The sequence below is a fragment of the Zonotrichia albicollis genome, chromosome 2 (assembly GCF_047830755.1).
Source record: "Zonotrichia albicollis isolate bZonAlb1 chromosome 2, bZonAlb1.hap1, whole genome shotgun sequence".
NCBI classification, from domain to species: domain Eukaryota; kingdom Metazoa; phylum Chordata; class Aves; order Passeriformes; family Passerellidae; genus Zonotrichia; species Zonotrichia albicollis.
In genome coordinates this window covers 104,301,244-104,325,306 of record NC_133820.1, presented here as the reverse complement: position 1 = coordinate 104,325,306, position 24,063 = coordinate 104,301,244, and the positions used below count along the sequence as shown (strand labels likewise).

Below are 24,063 nucleotides of genomic sequence, written 5' to 3'. Positions count from 1 at the left end.
TTCTGCCTATCAATGATCCATCACCTTATGATGCCAAGCTCAGCACCCTCCAGCTTTCCCTTGGCTCACAGAGGCCATCCTTGCTCACAGCTGAAATGCTGCCTGCACACTACACCCACTGACAGGGTGAAAAGCTTTCCATGTTTTAACAAAAGCAAGGATTCTGAGGCCTGCACAACAGGAATCCTGGTATCCAGAGAGCAAACTAGCTAGTCCAGTGCTGCAAGTCAGCACATGGCCCCATCAGAGCTCACTGCCATGAGGAGTCACAGCAGCCTTACCTGCATGGCTGGCGGGTGCCTCTGACGCCCAAGGGTTCCAGCAGAGTAAGGGCAAAAGGCAAAAAAGGCCCCAGACCTGGCTGATCTGAGGGCAATTGTTAATTAACTGCACACAACTCTCAGTAAATATAAGACTAGTACCAAAATCCTGCAATGGGAAGGGTTCTATAAATCAGTATAATTTTAACTGGAAGCTTCTCCTTTCTTAACCTGTGAAAAAAAATTATAAACTTTCAATTACAAAAAGCAACACACTTGTGTGAAAGATAATTGTGTTTTTATTTTTCTAAGCTCGCACTTGTGGAACATAATAAATGACCTGATATAATGACAACTTTGCAAAAGAAGAATCCCCCTCTCCCCAACATCTGGACAGCAATATATAAATATTTACAATGAAAAAAATAGGAAAGTGAAGAGAATGACATCAACATTAGCCAAGTCAGTTTGTTTCTACATATCTGATTTTGAACATTAAGTACTCAAGATTGACCAACACCTTCCTTCAGTACTGAGGCATTAACTTCATTTTTAGCTCTTATGTGCAACAGATACACTCCTGACTCTGCTTTTATAGTTCGCTCCTGTACAGTAACGATAGAATTTCTCAACTAAATTTTTATTCCAGGTTTTTAACTTTGAAAACAACAAAAAAATTAAATATAACTTTATGTCTCCTGATACAAAGTTTCTCACACAGTCAAACACATCACAACACTAAAAATCAGCATAATGAAATGCTGTATAGCTTCTTAACAAGGACAACAGGTCTGGGTCCTGATCTGTTGGCTTTAACAAAAGCTCTCTTCAAATAGAACAAGTACATATAGAAAAAATAACCTTCTTATTTTCTTATTAAAAAAGGAAATGGTGCTTTCTATAAACAAAAGAACATGTGATTTTTTTTTTTGACACAGATATAAGTTACAGTGGAAAAAGCTCAGAAAGCTTCAAATAAAATTGGCGTTTATTTAAAAGGATGGTTTAACCAGTTGATTGGATGAAGTTCAATCAGCCCACACAGTCTGGTAATTCTAGAAACATCAGTGTAAAAAACCCTGCTTTTTTTGCTTTCTGCTATCCAGTGTCACACGATCACTGGCTGAGAACGTGTTGCCTGCAGCAGTGGAGACACGGATCCCCCAGTGTGGCTGTGCTGTGTCACCACTGTGGCCGTGGTGGCGCTGGCAGCGGTGTCACATGTTCGAGCTTCGCCTGCCCCGTGTGCCCAGCGACACGCGCAGCCGCGGCTCCCGCGCCTTGTAGTGCTCGTTGAAGTCCAGCCTGAAGCTCAGGAACCGAAGGCTCTCGTCTGAACTGGTTGTCAGCAGGACCAAGAACTGCTGGACAATTCCCTGAAAAGACAAACCCAAGAGACAGTTAAGGAAGCACCCCTGGTGTCTTTTGAACAGGAATATCAGGTGGTGCACAGATCTGGTAGACAGAATCTGGGAAAAGGCAAGCACAAGGGTTCATATCCAACAGTTATGGTGGGTTCACTCTTTCTGCAAAAACCCAGAGCTCCATTTTTAAGTCTCCAGTGCAAACAGCTTAGTCTTTTAAAGTGTGTTCCCCACTCCCTGTGCCCTGCTGGCACACTCCATCTGTCTGAAGGCTCCCAGGCTGCAGAGCAGCTGCCTCTGTGTGCCTCAGGAAAGCATTCAGGATCCAACCTGTGCCAAGAGGAGACCTCACCTTGACTCTGTGTTGCAGGCACAATGCCATCCAGGCCAGCATTAGGGCACTGCTGGCTTCAAACATACCTATTTGATATGGCTTGTACAGCAGCACGGGGCACACAGAACAGCAAATGTGTGCCCAAGAGGGCAGTCAGTGCTGCAGACCCAATTAGACTGAGCATTTGGAGCAATATGAGGGGGAATTTGCACTTGGCAGGTGGGAGGTACACTGCTGCATCCCATCTTCCCATTCAGCTCTAGCCACACCACTGCAGGAGCCCCACAGGACACAGGAAAGGAGAGGACTCTGGGAGGAGGGGAAGACTCATTTGAAGAGCTCATTCCTAATCTCCAGTAAATAGTAACATGAACATGCCCATAACTAGAGCACTCCATTACTTCCAAAGGTGACCAAAATTGGAAATCCTGTTTGGAAAATCCATAATAAGGCTCAGAATGAATACAGTTCAAGGAGGCAAAACCTACATTGCCAAATTGTAGCAATCTTGTAGAGCATATAAACCACAATTTATTTACAACCTACATTTAGAGGCCTACACTCATTTTTCTGGGGAATGGTAGCTTTAATATGAGATATAGCAAATAAAGATAAAGCCACAAAAAATTACTTACAGAAGATAGCCTGCACATGGTACCCCAAACATCTTATCCACTTCCCCCTCCCCCAGTGAGTTTAAAATTAAGTGTCAGGCTCTTAATAAGAAACTTTCTGCAGTCTTCAATAGCAATGACTTGCAGAGACTGTGAGGAAACAAATGGAATGCAGAAGGAATTCTGTCTTTTTCCCCCTCAGACTACACCAAAAGATAATAGCTATTACTTTCCCTGCTGGAGGAAGACAACTTACATGAAAAGACTCTTCTCCTTTGTTTGGGGAATATAAATGATCACAAAACCTTTGACTACTAAGCAACAGTGAACACAGGCTTATAAGTAGAGAAGGAAAAAACAAAGACCTAGCTCCACAAACTGCACACACATGAATACAGAAGTTACATCCACTCAATATTTGAAATTTATTTCTACACAAAGCTCAGCATATTTTAGAAAAATATAATTTAAGAGGCACCTGGTAAAAGTGAGTGAGTATTCGCAGCTGTGAGCACATTTTAGGTATTGAGTCTTGAAATTCTTTCATCCTCTTGTTCTCTTCTTCCTCTTCTGATGCAGTTACACCCCACTTGCCCTACACAGAAACCAAACAAGTTTAGAGGTGAAGCATCACATGATTCAAGTTGCTAACTAGGCCACCTTCTGCCCAGCTACATCAGGTTTATAAAAAACAACCACTGCCATAGAAAGACAAGCACAGAGCCTCCAAAATGGAAACTATCAGACCCCCCTTGGCGGTTGTACAGCACATAAGAGAAATCAGAGGTTTATTAGCAAGGCAAGTCTCACACCAACACTGCATGTCAGTCTTGCAGCAAGGAGGCAGACATGGAGCTAAGGCATCTTTTGCAAAAGGGTTCCATTTACTTCATCTAAAAGAGCCCTAAATTTGTCATCCTCCAAAGTCCACTTAAGAAATCAACTCAGATTTTGGGCAAGACAGAAATCAAAACCACCACTCAGCCATTTCACTTGAAGTCAGCAGCAACTTCTGACGACTTTTACATCTGTCCCAACTACATTTCTCATTTTTACTGTACCTCTACATGATATCTAAAATCCTCCATACATCAAAAGCCTCAATTCATTTTCACATTCTAAAAATATCCTTCTTGTACCTCAAGCTCACGCTGTTTTTTCCTCTCTTCAAATTGCAACCTCAGCTGCAGCTCCTCCAGAGCAGCTCTGTACATGGCATCTTGGGCATTCTGGAGCTCAATGATCTGGTCAAAAACTGCTCGAAGCTGATTGAGAAGTACCTGTGAAACAGGTAACAAAGTAATTAAACAGCTGTACAGCGCAAGAGTTTTAACTTACTACCTTTCTCCAGAAAAGAAGCAAAGAAAAAAAAAGTAAAGAAAAAATCTTTTTTACACAGCTGGAGAGACTGCTCTGCTAAGCCCTAAGTCAGTTGTTCCATGATCTCACAGCTTCTCAGGATGAAAAAGAACTGGCCCACACTACAGCAAGCTTTAGTATCAACATGTGTCACTATGTCTGGGCAGTAGGTAGTGAACCTACCACTATTAAATCTTATATCAGAGGAATAAAAATGACTTTTCCCTTTGCTCCTACTATGTTAAAGAAGGTTGTTCCTGACATATATGCCAAGATCATAAAGTTACAATTATATGCAAAGGAGAAGACTCACCCTGGAGTCACTATCCAGCAAGCAACGAGCTATGATTGTGTCCAGAAAAACTTCATGAGCTGCAATGATGTGATCCAAGTCCTGTGCTTGTTGGACCTTGTTCCAGAGCTCATCCCATGAACATTCAAGCACCTGGAGCAATGACACAGTATTGGGCTGTTTTGATTTGCTAGATGGCAAGCTCTTTGAAATTTAAGACACGCAACACATACAGAATATTGCAAATGCTTCATTTTCTAAGTAACTAATTGTGTGGGTAGAGCATACCTCAAATGTAATGTAATACTGCATTTGGTGAATGAAATGGACCATTTCTGATGCCAGAACGTGACACTGATGCAGCACGCCAGACAGCTCTGTAAAAATCCAAAGAGACAGCATGTTAAAGACTGCAAGGACAAGCACAGCCAACAAATCAGCTTGGTAAATTCTCTTCACCATATTGAATACTTCATAACACAGCCACTCATCTTAGATGGCAGCAGCAGCGACCTTCTGAGGCCAGGTGTCCTCTCCCACCCACCAGAAATTCTTAATTATAAAACAATAAATTTGTAAGTATGCCATAATAAAGGGTAACTCTCAATAGTTATTTTTTACTGAAAGACGTGTAGATAGATTAAAAAAATTTCAAGAGTGAGCCAGTAGAGATGCTCACAAATATGGCTACATTCTCTAGCAGAGAAAGAGGACCAAAAAGTCCTGGTCTGTGAAACATACACCAGAGCCACTACATTTCAGATCTTTCCTAATTCTTTTCACACATCTTTCTCTTCTTAGCCTCTTCTGTTCTTAGCTAAACAAAAGCAGAGGGAATAAGTGAAGGTAAAACTAGTAAATTCAGAACTGTGCATACATGAGACTTAATAGTTAACAGACAGCATAAGAAAGAGGGAGACATGGGGTACAAATAAGAAGGCATCAAGGAAGATGAATACAAAGGGATGGAAGAGGTACAGTCTCACAACCAGGCCAGCATAAAGATACTTACATTAGTGCAGCTTTGCAGGAATCAAGGATTAAGTAAAACAGATATGAAACTTCTATTTACAATTATGTTATTTTACTTTGATCATCCTTACTATCATCTACCATTAAACAGCCAGTCAAGAGGAACACCAAAATGCAAAATTAATCTGAACATAATTCATCAGACACTCTTTTCCCTCTTAACACACAGTTTAAAATAAGATGCAGTCTAAACTAAGATGCAGTCATCTCTATTTTAGAAGCATGTCATCCATCTGGACACCTCTCACCTGGCATACTTTTCAGAAGCTTTGCATTGCACATGTGCCCTTTCCATATATCAGTAAGAATATACTCCATTCTCTTTGCTCTCCAAAGGAAATTAAATACTCTTAGATAGTGGCTCATGCACTCACGTGTAAATACCTACAAAACAAAGAAAATACCAGTACAAATTAATAGACATACCACATGTCCTGCAGTACCTAACAGACATACCACATGTCCTGCAGTACCAAGAACCTCTTCACAGTTCATCTTATCTCATATATGCAGTTTATTGGTAAATATTTAAAAAAAAAAAGTTTGCAGGAAATCCCAGAGCTTTTGGAAAGATCCCTTCTTGAGGGCTGAACAGGGCACTGCTGGAAGTGTAAGAAGGGGTGAACAAAACTAAGCCTAAGCCTATTTTGAAACTGCATAAGAAAATTCCTTCTGCTGGTCAAACTCACAGTTTGTTCTGCTTAAAAGAAACGTTCTTTATAGAGGCTAAATACATTCAGATAAACAATGCAACTCCCTAACAAATTCCATTTAGACAGCATAAGTAAGTTCTCCACAAATACATTCCTCAGTTCCTTTCAAATTTTCCCAAATTAGTATCTACAGACGAGTAATTATCAAAGAATAGGGGCACTCAATTTATCAAATCCTTGCTAAAAACTGTGCTGGAACAAAATAATTACTGATTTTCAGTAATGATTGTTGTATATGTAGCTTTTTCAGCACTCACACTAACTGGTAAGAACTGAGATTTTTGCTTAACTGTTGATACAGTGGGTACATCCTAGATGCAAAAAAAAAAAAAAAAATCTGATTTCACACTCCAGAATAAAAAAGGTTACTCAAGTAAAAAAAACCATAGTAATTTAATTCAGCACCCCAAACACATTCAGAGCAGCAGTGTATGACATTACCGTTGCTATTGGCCCATCAACATGATAGTCCAAGCTGAAGACATCCCATCCAGTGTCCCCAGGAGATACCTGTATTAAAAAGATATGGGACTGTCAGTGTACAGTCAGAGCATGCTAAAGCTGAAGATGAGCATCACTTGCTCACTCTTTCATTCTGAAGGGCCTATGAGCAAACAAGCATCCACATCAACAAGAGATCCAGGAGTTTCTTGTTGAAAGTAGCAGATTAGGCAAAAATGGATCAAACCATTTGATACAAGGGTGAGGCTGATCTCACACAAATACTGATGTTTGCAATGTCAGTGTTTCTCCACTGAACCTAGTACATGAAAATACCAGTAAGGACAAATTCTTTGGCATCTGAAACGGATTTATTTCTGTTGCTACAGCTCACTGAAGTCTAAACTCAGGGACTGAAGCTCTCAAATTAACTCAAGTTTCTTACTACAGGTCTCTTCCATGAAATGTGCTTTCACTGCTTCTATTTGCTTAACTAGAGGCAAGAAGGAGGCACACACCAGCCTGCCCCAGTTCTTGTAAGAGCAACAGCATTAAGAGCTGTCTGGAGAACTTCAAATCAGCACCATCAGCATCAATTTCTGTTAGGCCCCAAATACTCAACCTTGTATTGTCAATGGCTGTAAACCCCCATCTTGAAATACAAATAGACAATAGACAGGGAAGGCAAAAAGAAGATGACTTATTAAATGACCTTTACATTACTCAAAGTAAACTTCAGTGGAAAGGAAGGGGGAAATGCATTCACACATGGAAATTTTGTTTCATACAGATGTCTGCATGTACACACACAAACAAAGACATCTTTCAGACCAGAGTCACCACAACAACAGACCTCCAGAAGTCGCACATCCAATCGCTTGAGAATCTCAGGATTATCGAACTGGGCATTCGTGGCCCTCACGGCCGTTTCCAGGATTCCAGTCAGATTATGCTGATACAAGGTTGTAGCTGGACGTGCAAGCTCTGGCCTGTGGTTATGGAACAGTCATAGCACGTTACTGAAACACTCTGCAGCAGCAATTCAGTACTAACTGCAGTACACAGCAAAACCCCTTTCTAACTGACATTCAAAACTATTACTCTTTCAGAATTAATCATGAAGAAAATCAGTGAGCAAAATATTTGCACAGAGTATGAGCAGAATATGTCCATTCATATGCAGCTACACTCCTGAATATGAGCATGAGGAGCAACTTAGTCCTCATTTAATGCCAGTAATTTGAAGTTACCAGGATTGCTAGTTCAGCTAGTCTGTAATTTGAGTTGCATTCAGATCGTAAATGAGGCAGATTACATCATTAGCACATCAAACCAATAATTTCACTTCAGTTTTGAGAAACTTACTGATAGCCATCTCACAGGCTCAGAAGTGCAGGCAGGAAGACAGAAACCCACCCCATCTACATAACTTCAACTTTCCAAAGAGTTGCAACATGCAACTCTTGTAATACTCTGTCCCTCAAAAAGCAGAAGACTCACTTCTTCTGTCTCAAATGTAATACTGACTCCACAAATCAACCTCAGTCAGCCTCACATTAAAGTGCATGGTCATATACTGTTGATTTTGATTTACAAACAAGTTAATGAAAGCCTTATTACAAAGCCTGCCTTCTGGATCAAAGCAAAGCTTTGCAAGCCAATGCTTTTGATGGAAGAAGTTTCATCAGTAGCACCAGCATGTGAAAATGAACTTGCAAATAATCTTAAAGAATTGGATTCAGTAGCTGTGGGTGCACCTGAGTGCTTGAAATAGAAGCTGGTGAGGAATCAAACAGATTTTTCAATTTTCTCCGAAGGTTTTGACACTATGTTTTAGACCAAATATCTCCAAAACACAGAGGCCTAATAATTTCAGCCAAGCTCATCAGCAGCATAAGAAGCAGAATGTTTCTGCTGAAATTTGCTGACAGGAGCACGAGAAGTGCCAACATCCACGAAGCTGTCACAGGGCCAACATAAAGGTATCTGTATTAGTACAACTTTTCAAGACTTTGTCAAATGGTACTGTATGTTCCACTTATCAAAAAGGAAGAACAAGTTTTAATCCTCAGGGTCAAAGAAACAAAACCCAAAATAGAATTTTTAAAGTTATTACTCAAAGATTTAATTGAACAAGGTACTTAGAGGGCCCTCTTCAAAAAGCAAAAGTTTCTGTGCTGATCATGCACAGAATTATCAGAAATTGAACATAATTACCCTTCCTATTGTCTTACTTGAGCAAGTCCATTAAATGCCTGATAAAGTCTCCTTGACCAAGTAACAAGTAGCGCCTCATGGCCTGCATGTGTTCCAGCAAATTGTACTTCTTATTGAGAACATCCAGCAGGTATTTGCTGGTTTCAAAATAAGCTGCATCAATTTTCTCTTGAAATGCATTTTCCAGATCTGTGAACAAATCAGCAGCTAAAAGAAAATAAAAATTAAATTAGTAGTTTGCAAAAACTGAGGCAAATAAGCTTTGGAGTTGAAACACACAAACAGAAAAACTGCCATGTCTTCTGACCCACTGTGTTATACATTTGCCATAGCCAAAGCAAAAGCAAGTCTAAAGCAGCCTACACTTCAACAATATTACTTTTAATCTGTGCCCAGATTGCCAGTAGAAGCTCATGTTATGTATATAGAAATTTGGGGATTTTCAAGTTTGCTGAAATTCTGCAGTTTACAAACCAAATCATTTATTGAGTTCTAAATGCCCAGAATTAGGAAAAACCTTTGATGGGTGGAATCTAAATCAGAAGGCACCTCTAAAGGTGTGGGGAAAAATAAATCAAAGAAACAGACTGTTAAAACACTCAACAGAAGAGAGCTTCCATAGATAAGAGAATGAGAGAAAAGGGAATATGCTGGAGTTACCTGGGGGACAGCCAGCAACCTGACATTTTCTCTCCATCTTTCATGCATGGCAGTTTGGGGACAGAAAGCAGGAAGCAGCAGAAAGTAGTGGGAAGCTTATTTCACTGTTTTCTACAACTACAAGCTCATCAAGAAAGAGACTCCAGTAAAACTGTTATGAGTTAGCAACTGTGGCCTCTTCAGGCAACATGGTGCAATACTCCAAACACTGGATTGCCAGCTATCATAAGATTCAGACCTTCAGCATTAAAGGATATACTCCTACTTTAACTACTCAATTAATAAAGTGCTTATGAATAGAAGAAATAACCAGTGGCTCTAATGAAGAATTCACTCTAAGAAGGGAGGTTGAAAAGTCTGGTTCACTGACATTCCTGAAAGTTTCCAAACTATCATTCAGTAACCAGTGAAACTCTCCATAAGACACAAAAGTTCAAGGAAATGACACTTTTATAACACATTGCTGTGTTTAAAATCCTTTGACTAGAGAAATACTACTCAGTCAAGCAGTACACATCAACCTTAGGGATGGGAGAATTAATACAGCCTGCAGTAAGTGCAAGCGTCTTTGCTCAAGGTGCTGCAAGCCTTGCAGGCAAAAAAAGAGAAGGAAAAAGCCAAGCCAGAAAGAATCACCAGCTGATCTCTTCAGCCCCTGGACATAGGGGCTGGGCCTAGCACTGGCTCAAGGCACAAGCAAAGCCAGCAGGCAACTCCCTGGCTTGTCTACAGGCAGCCCAACATGTGAGGCATGCTGGTCCTGTCTCCACTCACACGGGTGTGTGTGTCTAAGCAGCAGCTCTGGGATACACAGACCAGTCTCAATTGCTTACTATCTCAAGCAGAAAAAGCAGTCTTTCCCCTCTCCTTAGTACTGATCCTCTTGCCTTGAAGGAAGTGACCTGGCCACAGCCCTTCAGCTCAGACTGGAAAGTCAAGTTTACATCTGTAGCTGTAATGCACCCCCTCTGCATACACACACAGCCCCCAGCACAGGCAAAACACAGCATTCCTGTCTGACATGCAAAACTGCTACAAAGGTTGTTTACATCAACAAACACGAGGCTTAGGCACAAGTTTTGAAAACTGTGCAAAACTATCTCAGAACAGTGAAAAGCCAGCAGTGGATAAAGAAAGGGTCAGACTAAAGTCACTGACAGGCAGGTCCATGAGCTGCTACTGAAAACAGTGTCATTCCTGGTCTAGAAGTCCCCAAACTACAGACAGCTACATGTTGGAGCTGAGGCCACTTTATTGGCCTTTTTTACTGTTCCTCTTTCCCAAATGCTACAATTCTCTGCCAGGCAGGATGACCAACTCCTACACAGTTATATCAGACTTCTTGTTTTAATACATGTTCTGACAGTTTTACCATAATTATTTCAGCATCAAAAGGAAACTGGGGAAAGATGATAGTTAAGGTTCCAAAGCAAATGAAAGAAATAAATAACACAGCCAAATCCATGAAATGTTCAGATTTAAAATGAGAAAAAGCATCCAGAACTCAGGCTGGCATCCTAGCTTTCCATTATCTTAATAACGAGCAATTATCTAAAGGGACTTTCAGGATACTGTTAGATGGCACAAACAAGCAAAAAAGGAAACATTTCCAACATCCCTGACTTAGAATGATCTTTCAGGATTAATGGGTAAAATGCCCTTAACACAAATGCAGTTTCATGCAGAATTAAAGCAGTGCAATACCATGAGGTATTAGGCTGCCAGCTGTAGGCTCAGCACACCTTCAGCACACTGCAGATAGAGTAATATATTTCTAAAACTACACTTCTGTCTCAAACAGTTATTCTCAGCACTTAGGATAATGTAGGTGTGCTTTGAAGCTCTCATCTCCCACATAATAGGAAACCTGTATTTGTGCAGATCTTCCATTCAATCAAGGAGAGAGAGAAACAAGTGCAAATTTAAAGAAATATTGGAAAAGCATGGCCATAAATGCTGTATAAAGTGGTGAAAGTAGTGCAGCCAAAGAATGGTTTTTTCCTTTTTTCCAGGAGTAGCTGGCAAGATGATTGTTCAAATGCATTTACAGCCCTTATTCACTTAACCCTGACCCCTTTCTGCACTTTAGGCTTATCTTTGACTAAGCAAGCATTGAACATGGTACAAGAATCCCATTATTAGAAGACATATTCTTCCAGATATGAATGGGATTTTATCACTAGAACATTTTTCATGGAGGCACTCATGCCAGAAGTCCATACTTTGAAGAGTTAATCCTAAAACTAATCCAAGGTTATTTGGAGGTGAAAAAAACGCCAACAAATCTAAACCTAACAACCCTATATATATATGACTTTAAAGCTTGTGTAGGTAATATTTTGTTATAAAATGTTAAGAAGTATGTTCTTTGAAAACAACAAATTGACAGAAAAATATTTAAATTAGCATCAGAATACTTATCTCAGTGAGCTATATCTCAACAGTTAGATTATCTTTGGTATATTAAAAAAGTTATCAAAAGAAGTTACAGTAGCAAAATACCCCCTCCACCAGAAGGCAGCAATCTGCCCTTTCTTGGAGATGTAGCAGCATCCAACACATTCTTTGCTCAGTATTTAGACCAAGTCTCCTTTGTTTACATGTTTACTATTTGCTACCTTTCATCATAATAATGTTGATTTCATTGCAACAAATATGCCACCAAAAAATAACCACAAACGGTATAGAAGTTCTCATTCATTAAAACCGGGACCTATTCTAAATAAAACAAAATTATCTGAAGGAATTTAACAGTTAAGTTTTGGTTCCATGTTCATCAGCTAGATGAATGGCAATCCCATTTTTAAGTAATTTTCAAAAAGAATTTTACTAACCTTCCACATGCTTTTTGACATATTGATATAGTGCATTTACAGAAAGGCTAGAAAGGCTTCTGTTCTGTTTTTACTGCTTATTCCATTATTTACAACTAACTGAGTATTTTTATTTTTCAACCATAGAATTAACATAGTATTATGGAACTCTACGATGGAATATATTTGATGAGAAGTCAAACATACTAAATTCTTATTGCAGCACTCAAGAATATCCCTGCTCCCACCCCAGCTGAGGCAGCTGAAGGCAAACTGTTTTTTGAATGGTTTCATTCACAAATTTAGTACATCAACAATCATCCAGCAAATCTACCAAATTAAGAAATTTATACACACACATCAACATACATCTTTTGTAAAAACAAGTACACATTAATTTATCTATACTTTAGGACAGATGGGATTTCTGTACTCCTTTCCACCCCACCATCCAGTTTACAGTCTAAACCACATAGGGTACAGGAGGTCAGTTCAAAGGGGAAATACTGAATAATATTAATACTGTACCATCTTTTGAAGACTCTGCAGATTTTGCAACAGCAATCATCTTTGTAGATGGAGTTTGGTCATGACAAACTTGATGCAAGAAGTTTATGGATTTTCCTATTAAAAGGACCTGAACAAAACAGGATTTTTTTTAAAAAATTATTTGCATGTAAGAAAAAAAAAACACCAAACAAAGAAGCCATCCACAACTACCAGGACAACAAGATATTTGTTATCTTTCTGCGCTCTTAGTTGCACAATCTCAACCACAGCAATCCAGAATAGCAATGCTAATATAAAAAGGTTTTAAACACATTTTAAAACTTCTTTTCCCCGTACTTGAGATCTCCTCCAAGTTTAACAGTTAGAGAATGGAAAGGAGAAACAGTCCTATAGCCTTCCTCAGCAAATAATTCTAAAATTCTTGAGAAGATTATTTTTTTCTCAAATTTGGCCCCTATTTGCTCAACAGAAATCTAAGCAGCAATACAGGGCAAACAAATCACCAGAAGATGGAATTTTAGATTCATACCTTTTTTGACTGCTCCATTGTAATAAAAGATGGGATCATTGATTTTCTCAAAGTGTATTTGTCATGCCACAACCGATCAGTTTTAACTGTAGGATCTGAAGCTACAAAAAACTGAAGATTGAAATAAATATTTAAAGCAAAAGATTAATGTAAACTGTAACCTATAGTTTCAACTATTATTTCTGCTATTTTAACAGATGCAGAGGGGAAAAAGGAAAATACAAGAAAAGCAAAAACCCAAAAAAATTTTGCAATTGATACGGTGATCAAATTTGACAGTCTCTCAACTCCGTAAAAGAAAATCCCCTCATTTGTAAAAGACTAAAACTACTTTATTATTTTTATTGAAGTGAAGTTTGGATGGATTGTGTCCTCATCTTGTCAAACAATATACCTATTTTCTGGACACAAACTTTTTTCACTGTCTCCAAATACCATTTTCCCCAAGAATGGCCTATTATCTTTGTTCAAAACTGTCTATCATATGAAATTTATAGCTTTCAGTACAACACATCCAACAATAATTTTCACTTAAGAACTCTCAATTTTCAATTAAGAACACTCTTCCAGTGCACATGCAGAGGTTAGAGCTAACAAACACCCTTAAATCCTAAAAAGACAGAACCTCAAATCTGGGGAGTAGCTGGGAAAAAAATAAGTGTTTTACACTTCTAAAAAAAGATTCATATACATTTTACACAATTTTACAGCTTAAAGATCAGCTCTCACTGTCAGTCAAATTTTGACCAAAATAAGGACATTCCAAGACAACAGACAGTATATTTGACTCTCAAATAAAATTATCCAGATTTGTCTCCGAAGTGCTTAATCAATTTTAAAAAATGATTCTTTGGCTTCTTGTAAAAAAAAATGAAGAAAAAAACATGATCACTTTAAACAGACTGCACTGATTGGGGATAGAAAAGTGCTGAGCGAATTTAGAAAAGCATACAAAATATTTCCAAGAAGAAAAAGGACAATTACTGGAACTTGATGTTACAGAAGTCACAACAAATAACTTTGCAGAGTTTCAATTCTGGAACTATAAACCTCTTCTACCCAGTCTGACAGACTGAGCTTATTTATCGAAGACAACAGTATGCAGTCAGAGAAAAATATTGTGAGCTTCATTCCAAATACAAGGCTTGCATTCTGAACAAAGAACTCTGCATACATTACTGTTGTTACAGTAAGCAAGAAAAGATACAGAGGAATTATTTTGTCTTCAGAAACAAGGACCTACTGTCAGTACACCATTCCGAGTCTACTAACCAGAACCAGCATATGATTAGTTGAAGACAACATATTGCAACCTGCAGATATCAAATTCATGAAGCATTAATGAAAAGAGTGGTATTTCAGGTTATTGTGTGTATTGCTTACTCATGTTATACATTTTCATCACACTCTACTTCTCAAATTCTCCTCTAAGCTTCCCACAGATTATCACACCACAATGCAAAGAGATGAAGCATTTACTGTAGCATATACATTACCTCATGGTATGTATCCTCCAGCTCTCCATCATAAATCCAGCGATACAGGAAGTTCAGGACAGGATGAGATACCAGGCCAAGAATGTGCTGAACCAGAGATCTCATGTAGGGATCTCCTGTTTTAGTATAGGCATGAACTGCTGAGGCTAGTTCACCACCTTTTCTCCCTGGAAGAAGAAAGGAACAGAAACATTTGAAGGAAAACCACATGCACCCCATTTAAATTTAGCAGCCACTGATTTTAGCTACCCGTGTGTCACACTGAGCTTGCTAAACAGCAACTAAAAGGCAGCAAAAGTAGATTTTTTTTTTATTGCTAACAGGGAATTCCTAGGTTTTAGGGCATGAATTATTAATCTCACTAAAGCATTAAGCAGAGTTATCTGTCTACTTTATGGCAGCTTAGAGGAAAATTCAAGGCATCAGACCACACACAGAAGTTGATGCTATGCTTCCAGAGAAGCATTAAAGGAGCCTTAGAATGTTTTCCTTCTCTCCTGTACTTGACTCTCTCAGGTATTCTATGTGCATGCATGCATGCACACAAACAGAGTTTTCATGTTTATTGGTTATAGCTGCCCTCATAGTCCCATTAGGGAATATCTCCTGTTGTCTTGCAATTGTAAAGTAAGAGGCTGTCAAAAAAAAAAGTAAAAAAATTGACTGAATATTTGATTTTGCTGCTATGCTCCACAGTTTACCACTTCCTTGCAGCAGAGGCCATGCAGCTCAAGATTTTCATGAATGTCTTAAAAAAAAAGCCCATTAAAAAAAAATTTGTTAATAACTCCAATAATTAAGGTAAAGCAAGTGTGGTAGGCTTTTTTTGGCTAAGATGCTCTTTCTGAAGGGCTACAATCTCAAATCTAAAGTACAATCAGGGAGAAACATCAAGTACTGGTCAGCTTAGTCACCTACTGGTCAAAGTCCAACATGACTCTCCCCAGCATTCTCTTATGGATTGCCAACAAAATCATAATATTTGCAGATTTGCAAAGTTTTGTTCTTTCATATAGTCTGAAGACAAGGTACTAATGACTCCTCTATGCCATCATATATAGAGAAATTGCATAATATTCATATATAGTGAAGAAACTAAGTCAACCATTTCATAATATATTAGTAGGGCTTTTTCATTGTACCATTCTCTGAAAAATGATTAAGTAACTGAAAATAGCATAAAAAGTGCATGCTTAAAATTGAATTTTTTGAGCACATTCTAGTCTAAAAAAAAGTAAGAAGTCTGAATGTATCAACACAACACTATAATTTGTCATCATTTGTTTAAACTAAAAGAGGGAGAATCTGAACTACCTACTTGAAATTTTCTAAAAAAAAAAAGTCCAAACAAGCACTAATATTATTGATACCCACCTCTAGCATGCACAACTACTCAGTTATATAAAATCCCCAGAAATATTAAATTAATGTTAAACAGACCTTGACAGTGATCAACAAGTGCTGCAAGGGTCTTTAACCTTATTTTGGGGTCGTATGTCCAGACTAGAAGACGGCGAAGTGTTAAACTGCTCTCAAGTCCCAAATTCACGCCCTGATCATCTTCCAGTTGTAACTGATCAAGTCAGAAACAGAAAGACATGTCAAAGAACAAAACTGAGGAAGAACTCAGGTTTCATAGTTTGCTCTGAAGTCAGATTTTTACTAATACACTTGAAATACCCAGTGTTATGTATTCTCTCATCAAGTCACTGAGCCAAAACCTGAGAGCCAATTTTTAGTGGAATTAGACTTGAGCGCAGGTGAAAGAACAGGGACAAGCATAAGCACAATGAGGCAGACAAAGCACAAAGACCAAGGAAGTTGAAGACAGCAAGGTAATAGTCATGAAGAAAGAAGAGCAAAGGAAGAGAGAAGAAATCCTGAAAGACAGCCTTGACAAAGAGTAAAGAAAAACATCTTAAGGACAGGCAGGCTGTGAGAAGTAAATTTTTCATTACTGCACATGCAGCTTATTTTAGTTCAATATGTGACAAATCCCCTTCAATGCCTTCCTCCAGAAGCCATCAGAACTTAAGTTAGCCTTAAAGTGAGATTAAGGAATTGCTACGTTGAAAGAAAAACACCAAACTTTAAAAGCTACAATAAGAAAACTATCATAATGTGACTACCATGAACCTTCCAATGCCATGGAAAATAAAAGCCAAGTATTTGCATCCAAGGTGCAAATGCACATCTTATACAAGAACAGATGGAATAAGCAGGACAAGAACACAATTAAAGATTACAGAAGCAAGTTCCTGGAGCAGTACAAGGAGACAAACTCTTAAAAAAGATGCTGCTTCTGATATATGACAACCAACCCACTCTGTGCTTTCCCATCTAGCACCTTTTTTTAGTCAAATGCAACATACTAGTTAAATTTAAGGCTAGTGTCATCCACATTAAGCTCAGCCTTAGAGCCAGTTAAATTCATTTCTTTCCGAATTCTCCTGGGTCCATGCCTGGGATTTTTCTTTGGTGTTTTTGGAAATCAGCAATGACAAGAGAGATACATGAGCCACCCTTTGACTTTAGGGAAGACATGGTACATCTTCATCATGGAACTGCATTTTTAAATGGGCTGACAATGTGAAAACAACCTGCAAGAAAAAGACCAGAAACGCTTATGGAATAGCAGACTATGCTCAGGATTAGTCATTCAAGGGCAGAAACATGCTCAGGAGAAGCTCTGAAGACATAATAAAATGTTATAAAGAGAGTATAGAACCCTTTGACAAGATTCTTGTTTTTCTATGACCATACTGCTCTCTAGAACTGCAGTTAACAACTCCTAATCTGGCAGCCTGTATGAACTCCTGAATCAAAAAACATCACATACACTCAATTTCAAGTCAATTTTCTACATGCTTTCAAGAAGCTAAAAGGTACAGGTTTTTTGTCCATTCTGCAGTGTGGCCTTCAAGCCCTTCCAGCTTTCAAGTCACAAAAGAATCTCTCCTCCACTGCTGGATCTCCTTCCTTTCATGTCTTTGGGAAGAAATGTTGCCAGAAGCTTCTGAAAATCTGAACATAACATGACTCTGGGAACCCTTTCAGTTAGGTGCTGAGGGACCTGGATTCCCCAGAAACTCCAGTCTGCTACTGCAGCAAAGCATTGCTGACACTGTACTGACTGTTCCCTATGAAAAGGCATTTAATCAACACGCTCAATGAACTCTAACACTGAAGATCAGTCTGGCAAGGAGCATGAAGAGTAACAATAACACCAGCAGTAAAAGTAAGACTGGGAAAAATGTGTCTGAATGATGCTACATGAGGGGTGACACAAAAAAAATGGAAAATGCTGAGGTACTTAATGGCTTTTTGCCTTGGTATTTCAGTAAGATTTGCTGCTGGGGATACCAGATGTCAAGATAACAAAAGAGATAAGTCTGGAACAAGGAAGACTGAGGTCAGAAGGATCAGGCTAGGGTACACCAAACAGATGGGATATGCCTAAATCTGTGAGTCCTGATGGGATGCACCGAGTGTTGAGGGAAGGAGTTGCCCAGTGTCACTGCAAGGCCAGTCTCCATTATTTTTGCAACACAGCAATTAGAGGTAGTATCTGACAACCCTGAGAAAGCAAATGTCATGCCTCTCCTCAAGAAGGAGAAGCCATAAAACTACACACCAGTGAGACTCACTTCATTCCTTGGAATAGCAACTAACCCCAGAAAACTATTTCTAAGCTTATGGAGGACAAAAAGCTTTCTCAGGAAAAACAGCTCAGGAAAAGGAGAAGGAAATAGGAACATTTGTGGTGATGGAGTCTGTCTTCCCAAGCAAGTGTTAAGTGCCCTGAGGCCCTGCTTGCAGGAGCAGCTGGACATCTGCCTGCTGAAGGAAAGGAGTGAATGAATTCCCTACTTTGCTTCGCTTGCACGCACAGCTTTTGCTTCCCCTTCTACACTCACTAACTTGATTGACTTGTCTTTTTGTCCTCCTTCTATTTTCTCCCCGTTCTCAAGAGACAGGGGGGAGCAAGAGACTGGGTGGGTGCCTGGCTGCTGCCCAGGGTCAACCCTCCACAAAGGCAAATGCAGTTTCAAAAAAAGCAACCCCAGAACTTTTGTCTTTTTCTTACAGGCTTTCCCTCCCACCCTACTCATCTCTTCTGTTGCAAGGTTTGGTGGGGCAGGAAAGGTAGACAAACTGCATCTCAAGTACTTGAATATTTTAATGGTCAAGAAGTTTTAGAAATGAGAAAAAAAAGTAAAAATCAAAGCACCAGCAAACCAAGAGAGAAAACACATTTTGGACAGAGCAAGAGGTAATTACAAAAGAATAACTGGATAATAGCCAGGAAAATCAAGCAAACAGTATATATAACAAGCATTCCAAAAGTCAAGAATGTTCAGGAACTGCAAGTTAAAAGAACAGATGCTTTGAAAACATTAACAAAAGCCTATGACAAACAATAAAGATTTTATTGAAGTTAGAGTTTTAAAAGGCAGTATAATTTAGCTTTAAGTCAATTCTGAGAATAAATTTTTTACCATTATAAGTAATGAGCCTCTTGAAAACCCCTTTCAAAAAAAGGCAAGCAGAAGAATGTTTATTTTATTTTAGAGACAGCATCTAGATGCACATACCTACAAACATTTGTTGAAAACCTGCAAGATTATCAGCACTGAGTTGGTCTGTATGTTACAGGAAAATAGTAAAACATCGAAATACCTGCAGAACAGATGTCTTTACTCTCAGAAAACAAAGGGACAAGAAAAATGTACAAACTGCCCCACACAGGAAAGAAGCTGGAACTGTTATCTGTTATTACTAGCTGCTAAATTGTGCACTGCTGGAAATATGGACTGGCTTTTTCTCCACTCAAGAATGTGTGACATTGTTCAGGATTTGAATGATAAAGATATTATGCAAGGTGACACTGACAAAAAGGATGCAAAACAGGGACAGAGACTTAGAAATACACATTGTATTCTTTGCTTATGTAACACATCAAATACTAGTGAATTCTTAAGAGAAGAACATTCAAGGGCACATACACTTAAAGAGCAAGAAATGTACAGAGAATTGTGTTCACTGTCAACAAAAACTGCTGTATATCCCTTACATTCTAACAGAATAAGTAGGTATTACCTTTTTAGGAGATATTAGATAACAGAACAAAATAGTGAAGTTGAATATGTACCACCTAACTTACCTGAGAATGTAAAACAGACAGAAGTCGGTAGTATTCTTTAAGTTCCTGATGTAAGGCTGCACAAAAACTCTGTAAGAGAAAGAGAAGGGAAAAAAGGGGGGAAAAAATAAAAGGAAAAGTCATCAGGAGAAAGCTTTCTGATTTAATTCTATCACCACACTTCCAACATAGTCAGAAATTTCTTGAAGGGATCTTTCTAGAAGTTTCAGCATAAAAGCCAATTCTTAGAGTAATGGCCAAAGTATAAGTGCTTCCCTAAGAACTGCCTATACCTTTTCCAGGAATTTATACATATTATCAAGTGACCTTGTTTCTTGCTACCTTAACTCTATCACCATAATAAACTATGAAAAGTGTTAACTCTTCAAGTAGACAAATCATTTCAGTAATGGCAACAATAATTAGCACAAGGATGTACAAATTATAACATGACCCAGTTGAAGATTTTTTTTTTTTTTTAATAATCATGTAAGATACAGTATGCAGTGAAGCAACAGAGTTTAAATTTCAGGAGGGCCTCTAACAACAGAACACAAAAGTTAGGCAATTATCATTATATTTACGGTATAGACTATATTACATGAACAAGAAAACACAATGCTCAAAAAATGCTCCAAATAAGTGCTGCTAGATCAAGAACTATAAAATTTTGACCTTTCATCAATTCACAGTTATATATGATTGTTCACTTGACATGGAAGAAATGAATAACACAAAGTATATCTTCAGAAATCTGTAAAATGTTAAGAAGTTAATTTAGAAGTTAATTTAGGCTGGAACTAAAGCAAAAACTCTTCTTTGTAAAACAATTCTAAGCACAGCTACTTTAGGTTGTTTAAAAACCAAGATAAATTTTAAAAACAATTCCTGAAATAATACTTGTTTAGTGATAAATATTTTCCATAGCTTAGGATTTGGGGGAGGTCTTGTTTTACTTTTGTAATGGTCTTAACCTAACATACAAACTAAAAAAATGCCTGCAACACATTTTTCAAAACAGAACTAAAAATATGACTCATTAATTTGGGAACAACTGATAAAGACCTTAAAACCCCCCAAGAAATGCCCCGAGATTTTTATTTGTTTGGTTTCTTGGAAGAATATGCTCATGCACACACAGATTCTTCAGAACTTTCAACCAATTCTCAGCTAATGAATTCGGTATCTATTCTGATGGATTTTTTTAATGGGAAATTTCCCAGCATTTTCCGTCAAGACCTTTAAAAATTGCAGTCAAAAGAATTTGGAAAAAGAAAAACTCATAGAAAGAACCCAAGAACTTAAAGTATTTATTCACTAGAGTATGTAAAAGGCAGAAATAATTTCTAGAAGCACAAAGAGAAAATAAATCTTCTTTCCTCCTAAGCAGCTAAGAAGCCTAGGAAAAAAAAGTCATTAATCTTGCCATTGTATCTTTTTTAAGGAAAGGAGGTTCCTGTCTTCAACTCCACATTGTAAAACGCAAAGAAATTTGACATTCTTTTTATTCCAGAGGATACTGAAGGGCAAAAAGAAATCCCCTTATGTGTAACTCCACTTTTCATTTCTTCTCACTTGCTTCTCCAGGAAATTTTTGAACCTATTAAAGTGGCACTTGCCAAGACAGAGGGCAGAGCAGAGCCTCTAAGAAAACAATCAAAGACACTGTTCTGGTCAAAAAGGAGAACAGTAATAACTGACTTTAATGATTTAGTAGTCAAAAGGATTTAGGATTTAGGATTTAGGTTTAACTGGTCACCAATTTTTCAGAGAAGCTTTACAAATTAAAATTTACACCCAGTACCAATTCCTGCATCACAAACCACAGACTTTTGCTTCCCAAACTGTTACAGAAAAACTGGACATTACCCTAGAATTCTGATTTGGACTGCTGCAAAAGAGAACTGAGGAAGGAAACAGAATGCTTGTTCAAGAGAAAAAAATTAAAATGCCCATTAACTCACATGGATCTAAATGGGCTAAATGCCAAAGAACAAGCTATATTATCATTAACTGCCAATTATTCTTTTTATTTTCTGAGGACAAAGTAAAATCCAGATATTAATCAGCAACGGTAGGAAAACATTAAGTGTAATATATTGTTATATCTCTACTTCTAATGTCAATGCCTGACATTCTGTGTGGTAAAATCAGTCACCAGAATCATACTAGAAGTGGTGACCGACATCTTATTGTATACCTGGTTTAAACAGGGGTTTACACAATCATCCTTTGAGAACATAAAGTGAAAGATGCTTTATATCAATACACACTGTTGTGCTAAATTCCTTAATGCACAGTGCACAGCACCTGAAATTCTCAGCTATGAAAGCTGTGACGAGCATGAAGGCATACTCTCTGTGCCCAGATACTGACAGCAAGAGCAGAATATAAGTTTTTGTTTGTACACTTATGTCCTAGAAATATACACAAGTGCTTGCCTCGAGCAAAATTAGCAGCATTAGAGCTATGCAGATTCAGGTAACTTAACTGCACAGCCGTCTGCACAGGATCTGAAACCTGCATACAGAAACCAAGATACTACATATTTAAATTCACTCAAGAATTAAAGTTCTCCCCTTTCTGTAAACTTGAAGATTAAAGCTAGAGACGGTAAAAATAATCACAAGCAGGAAGCTGCTAGATAAAGAATAAAACTTCACCCAGATATAAGGGGGAGAGCCTAAAGAAAATGCATACACAGTAGCACTGCCACATAAAACATGGAAATTAGCATTGGATCAGTAGAAAAATTATTATTTATATGTAACTAAAAGAGTTACTTAGAATAAGAGACAGAATGGAACAGAATAAAACATTAGAAAAGTAGGAAGCACTACAGTGTCTCTACTGACCTCTTAAGAAAAATTAGATTGAAGGGAGAAGCACTTCAATTTCTTGGCAGATTAGGTAGGATGTTATGGCTAGAGGCAAGGATAACATTTCTGTCGACTCAGAAGGGATAATATCCAGTTTTACAGAGGGAGCAAGTGAGAGGAAACGGGAATGTCTTAGCAGTAAATGTGGTTTTGGGTATTACAGCAGCAGTGAAGTTACTGTAGACTATAAATCATGATGATGAAACCTATAAAAACAAAAATTAATATTCTTTTGATGTTGTATTCAAAAGAAAGGGCAGAAGATAATGCACTACTTGCATTTTATGTAAGCTAGTGCAATACTAACACATGAACATCAACAATAGCTGACAAGAATGTCTCCTGCACAGGTCACTAACAACTGAATTAGTGATTAATTACTTCAGGGATAACATCATCCCATTTAAGAAATGTTTTTGTTTATGAACATGCATGAATAATTTTAAAATATTGGGGTTTTTAAAATAATGGAGATTAAGAAAAGGAATTTATGAATGTTTCCAGCTACAAATTACAGGGGCAAATCCTTAAGACCAGAAAGGGGAAATGCCTTTTCCTTGCCTTCTGACTATGACCCATATCAAATGCAGCATCCACAAAAGGAGTAAATCAAACAATAAATTATTCAGCCTCCACAGGTTATGCATCATTCTAGCACTGCATTTACTCAGTAGTTTCTTAGCCAAACAAGAACAAACACTGAAGTTAGACTGTTTTATCTAGCTGACCCACCTGTCCCACCAGTCCAAATGCACGATCCAAACTCCTCTGGTCTGTGTATTTCCTTATTTTGTTATGGAGCCACCCCAGCTCTGCAAGTCTGCTTGTAGTATCTCGGAGAGATTTCGACAAGCTCACCTATAAAGTTAACAGAAACAAGTTTGCAATTAAGTCAAATCTGCCACACCAATACTGAGTTTCTTCACAAAGGTCCCTCTTTCTCATAAAAAAGCCAGTTTCAGAAACAATTCATTTTACATTCTACAGTACAGATACTGCAGAAAAGCAAACAACCATGTAATTAGCATTATATTTATACACATGTGCATTGAAAAGGCAGCAGCAAAAAACTACTGGCAACTCTGAGACCTTCTCTTTTGGAAATCTTAATGTAATAGTATTCATACATTCTTTTCACATTAGGCAATCATGGCAATAACAAAATGGTCTTCAGAAAAAAGGAAGAAATCTGCATTTTCATGTTGCAATATCAGACTCTCTTATCCTGACAAGACTGAAAATACGAGTGTTGTAACAGAGGTGTTAATGACTGAAACTAATGAAAAAGCTTTGACAAAATAATTAGTAATTGCTACATGTGAAAGAGACCTTAAATAGAAAATAAATGATTCAATGCCTGACTAGGCATCAGGAACACAAACTTGTAGAATCCAACTTCTAAGATTA

At 38.0% G+C, this 24,063-nt stretch overlaps 1 protein-coding gene across 1 annotated transcript in view; it reads right to left on the bottom strand.

Moving 5' to 3' along the window:
- Positions 1–529: 529 nt before the first annotated feature.
- TUBGCP3 (tubulin gamma complex component 3) overlaps positions 530–24,063 on the bottom strand; it is a 48,637-nt gene continuing 25,103 nt past the window's right edge. Inside the window, exons 8-22 of the mRNA XM_005488008.4 lie at positions 23,389–23,514; positions 19,799–19,867; positions 16,075–16,207; positions 14,635–14,801; positions 13,139–13,249; positions 12,628–12,736; positions 8,644–8,833; positions 7,263–7,398; positions 6,410–6,478; positions 5,504–5,639; positions 4,512–4,600; positions 4,245–4,376; positions 3,712–3,852; positions 3,051–3,167; positions 530–1,636 (exon numbers count right to left, since the gene is read on the bottom strand). Coding sequence (XP_005488065.2) covers positions 1,478–1,636; positions 3,051–3,167; positions 3,712–3,852; positions 4,245–4,376; positions 4,512–4,600; positions 5,504–5,639; positions 6,410–6,478; positions 7,263–7,398; positions 8,644–8,833; positions 12,628–12,736; positions 13,139–13,249; positions 14,635–14,801; positions 16,075–16,207; positions 19,799–19,867; positions 23,389–23,514 — 1,884 coding nt within the window. The 3' untranslated portion in view covers positions 530–1,477. The remainder of the gene's footprint in view (positions 1,637–3,050; positions 3,168–3,711; positions 3,853–4,244; positions 4,377–4,511; positions 4,601–5,503; positions 5,640–6,409; positions 6,479–7,262; positions 7,399–8,643; positions 8,834–12,627; positions 12,737–13,138; positions 13,250–14,634; positions 14,802–16,074; positions 16,208–19,798; positions 19,868–23,388; positions 23,515–24,063) is intronic.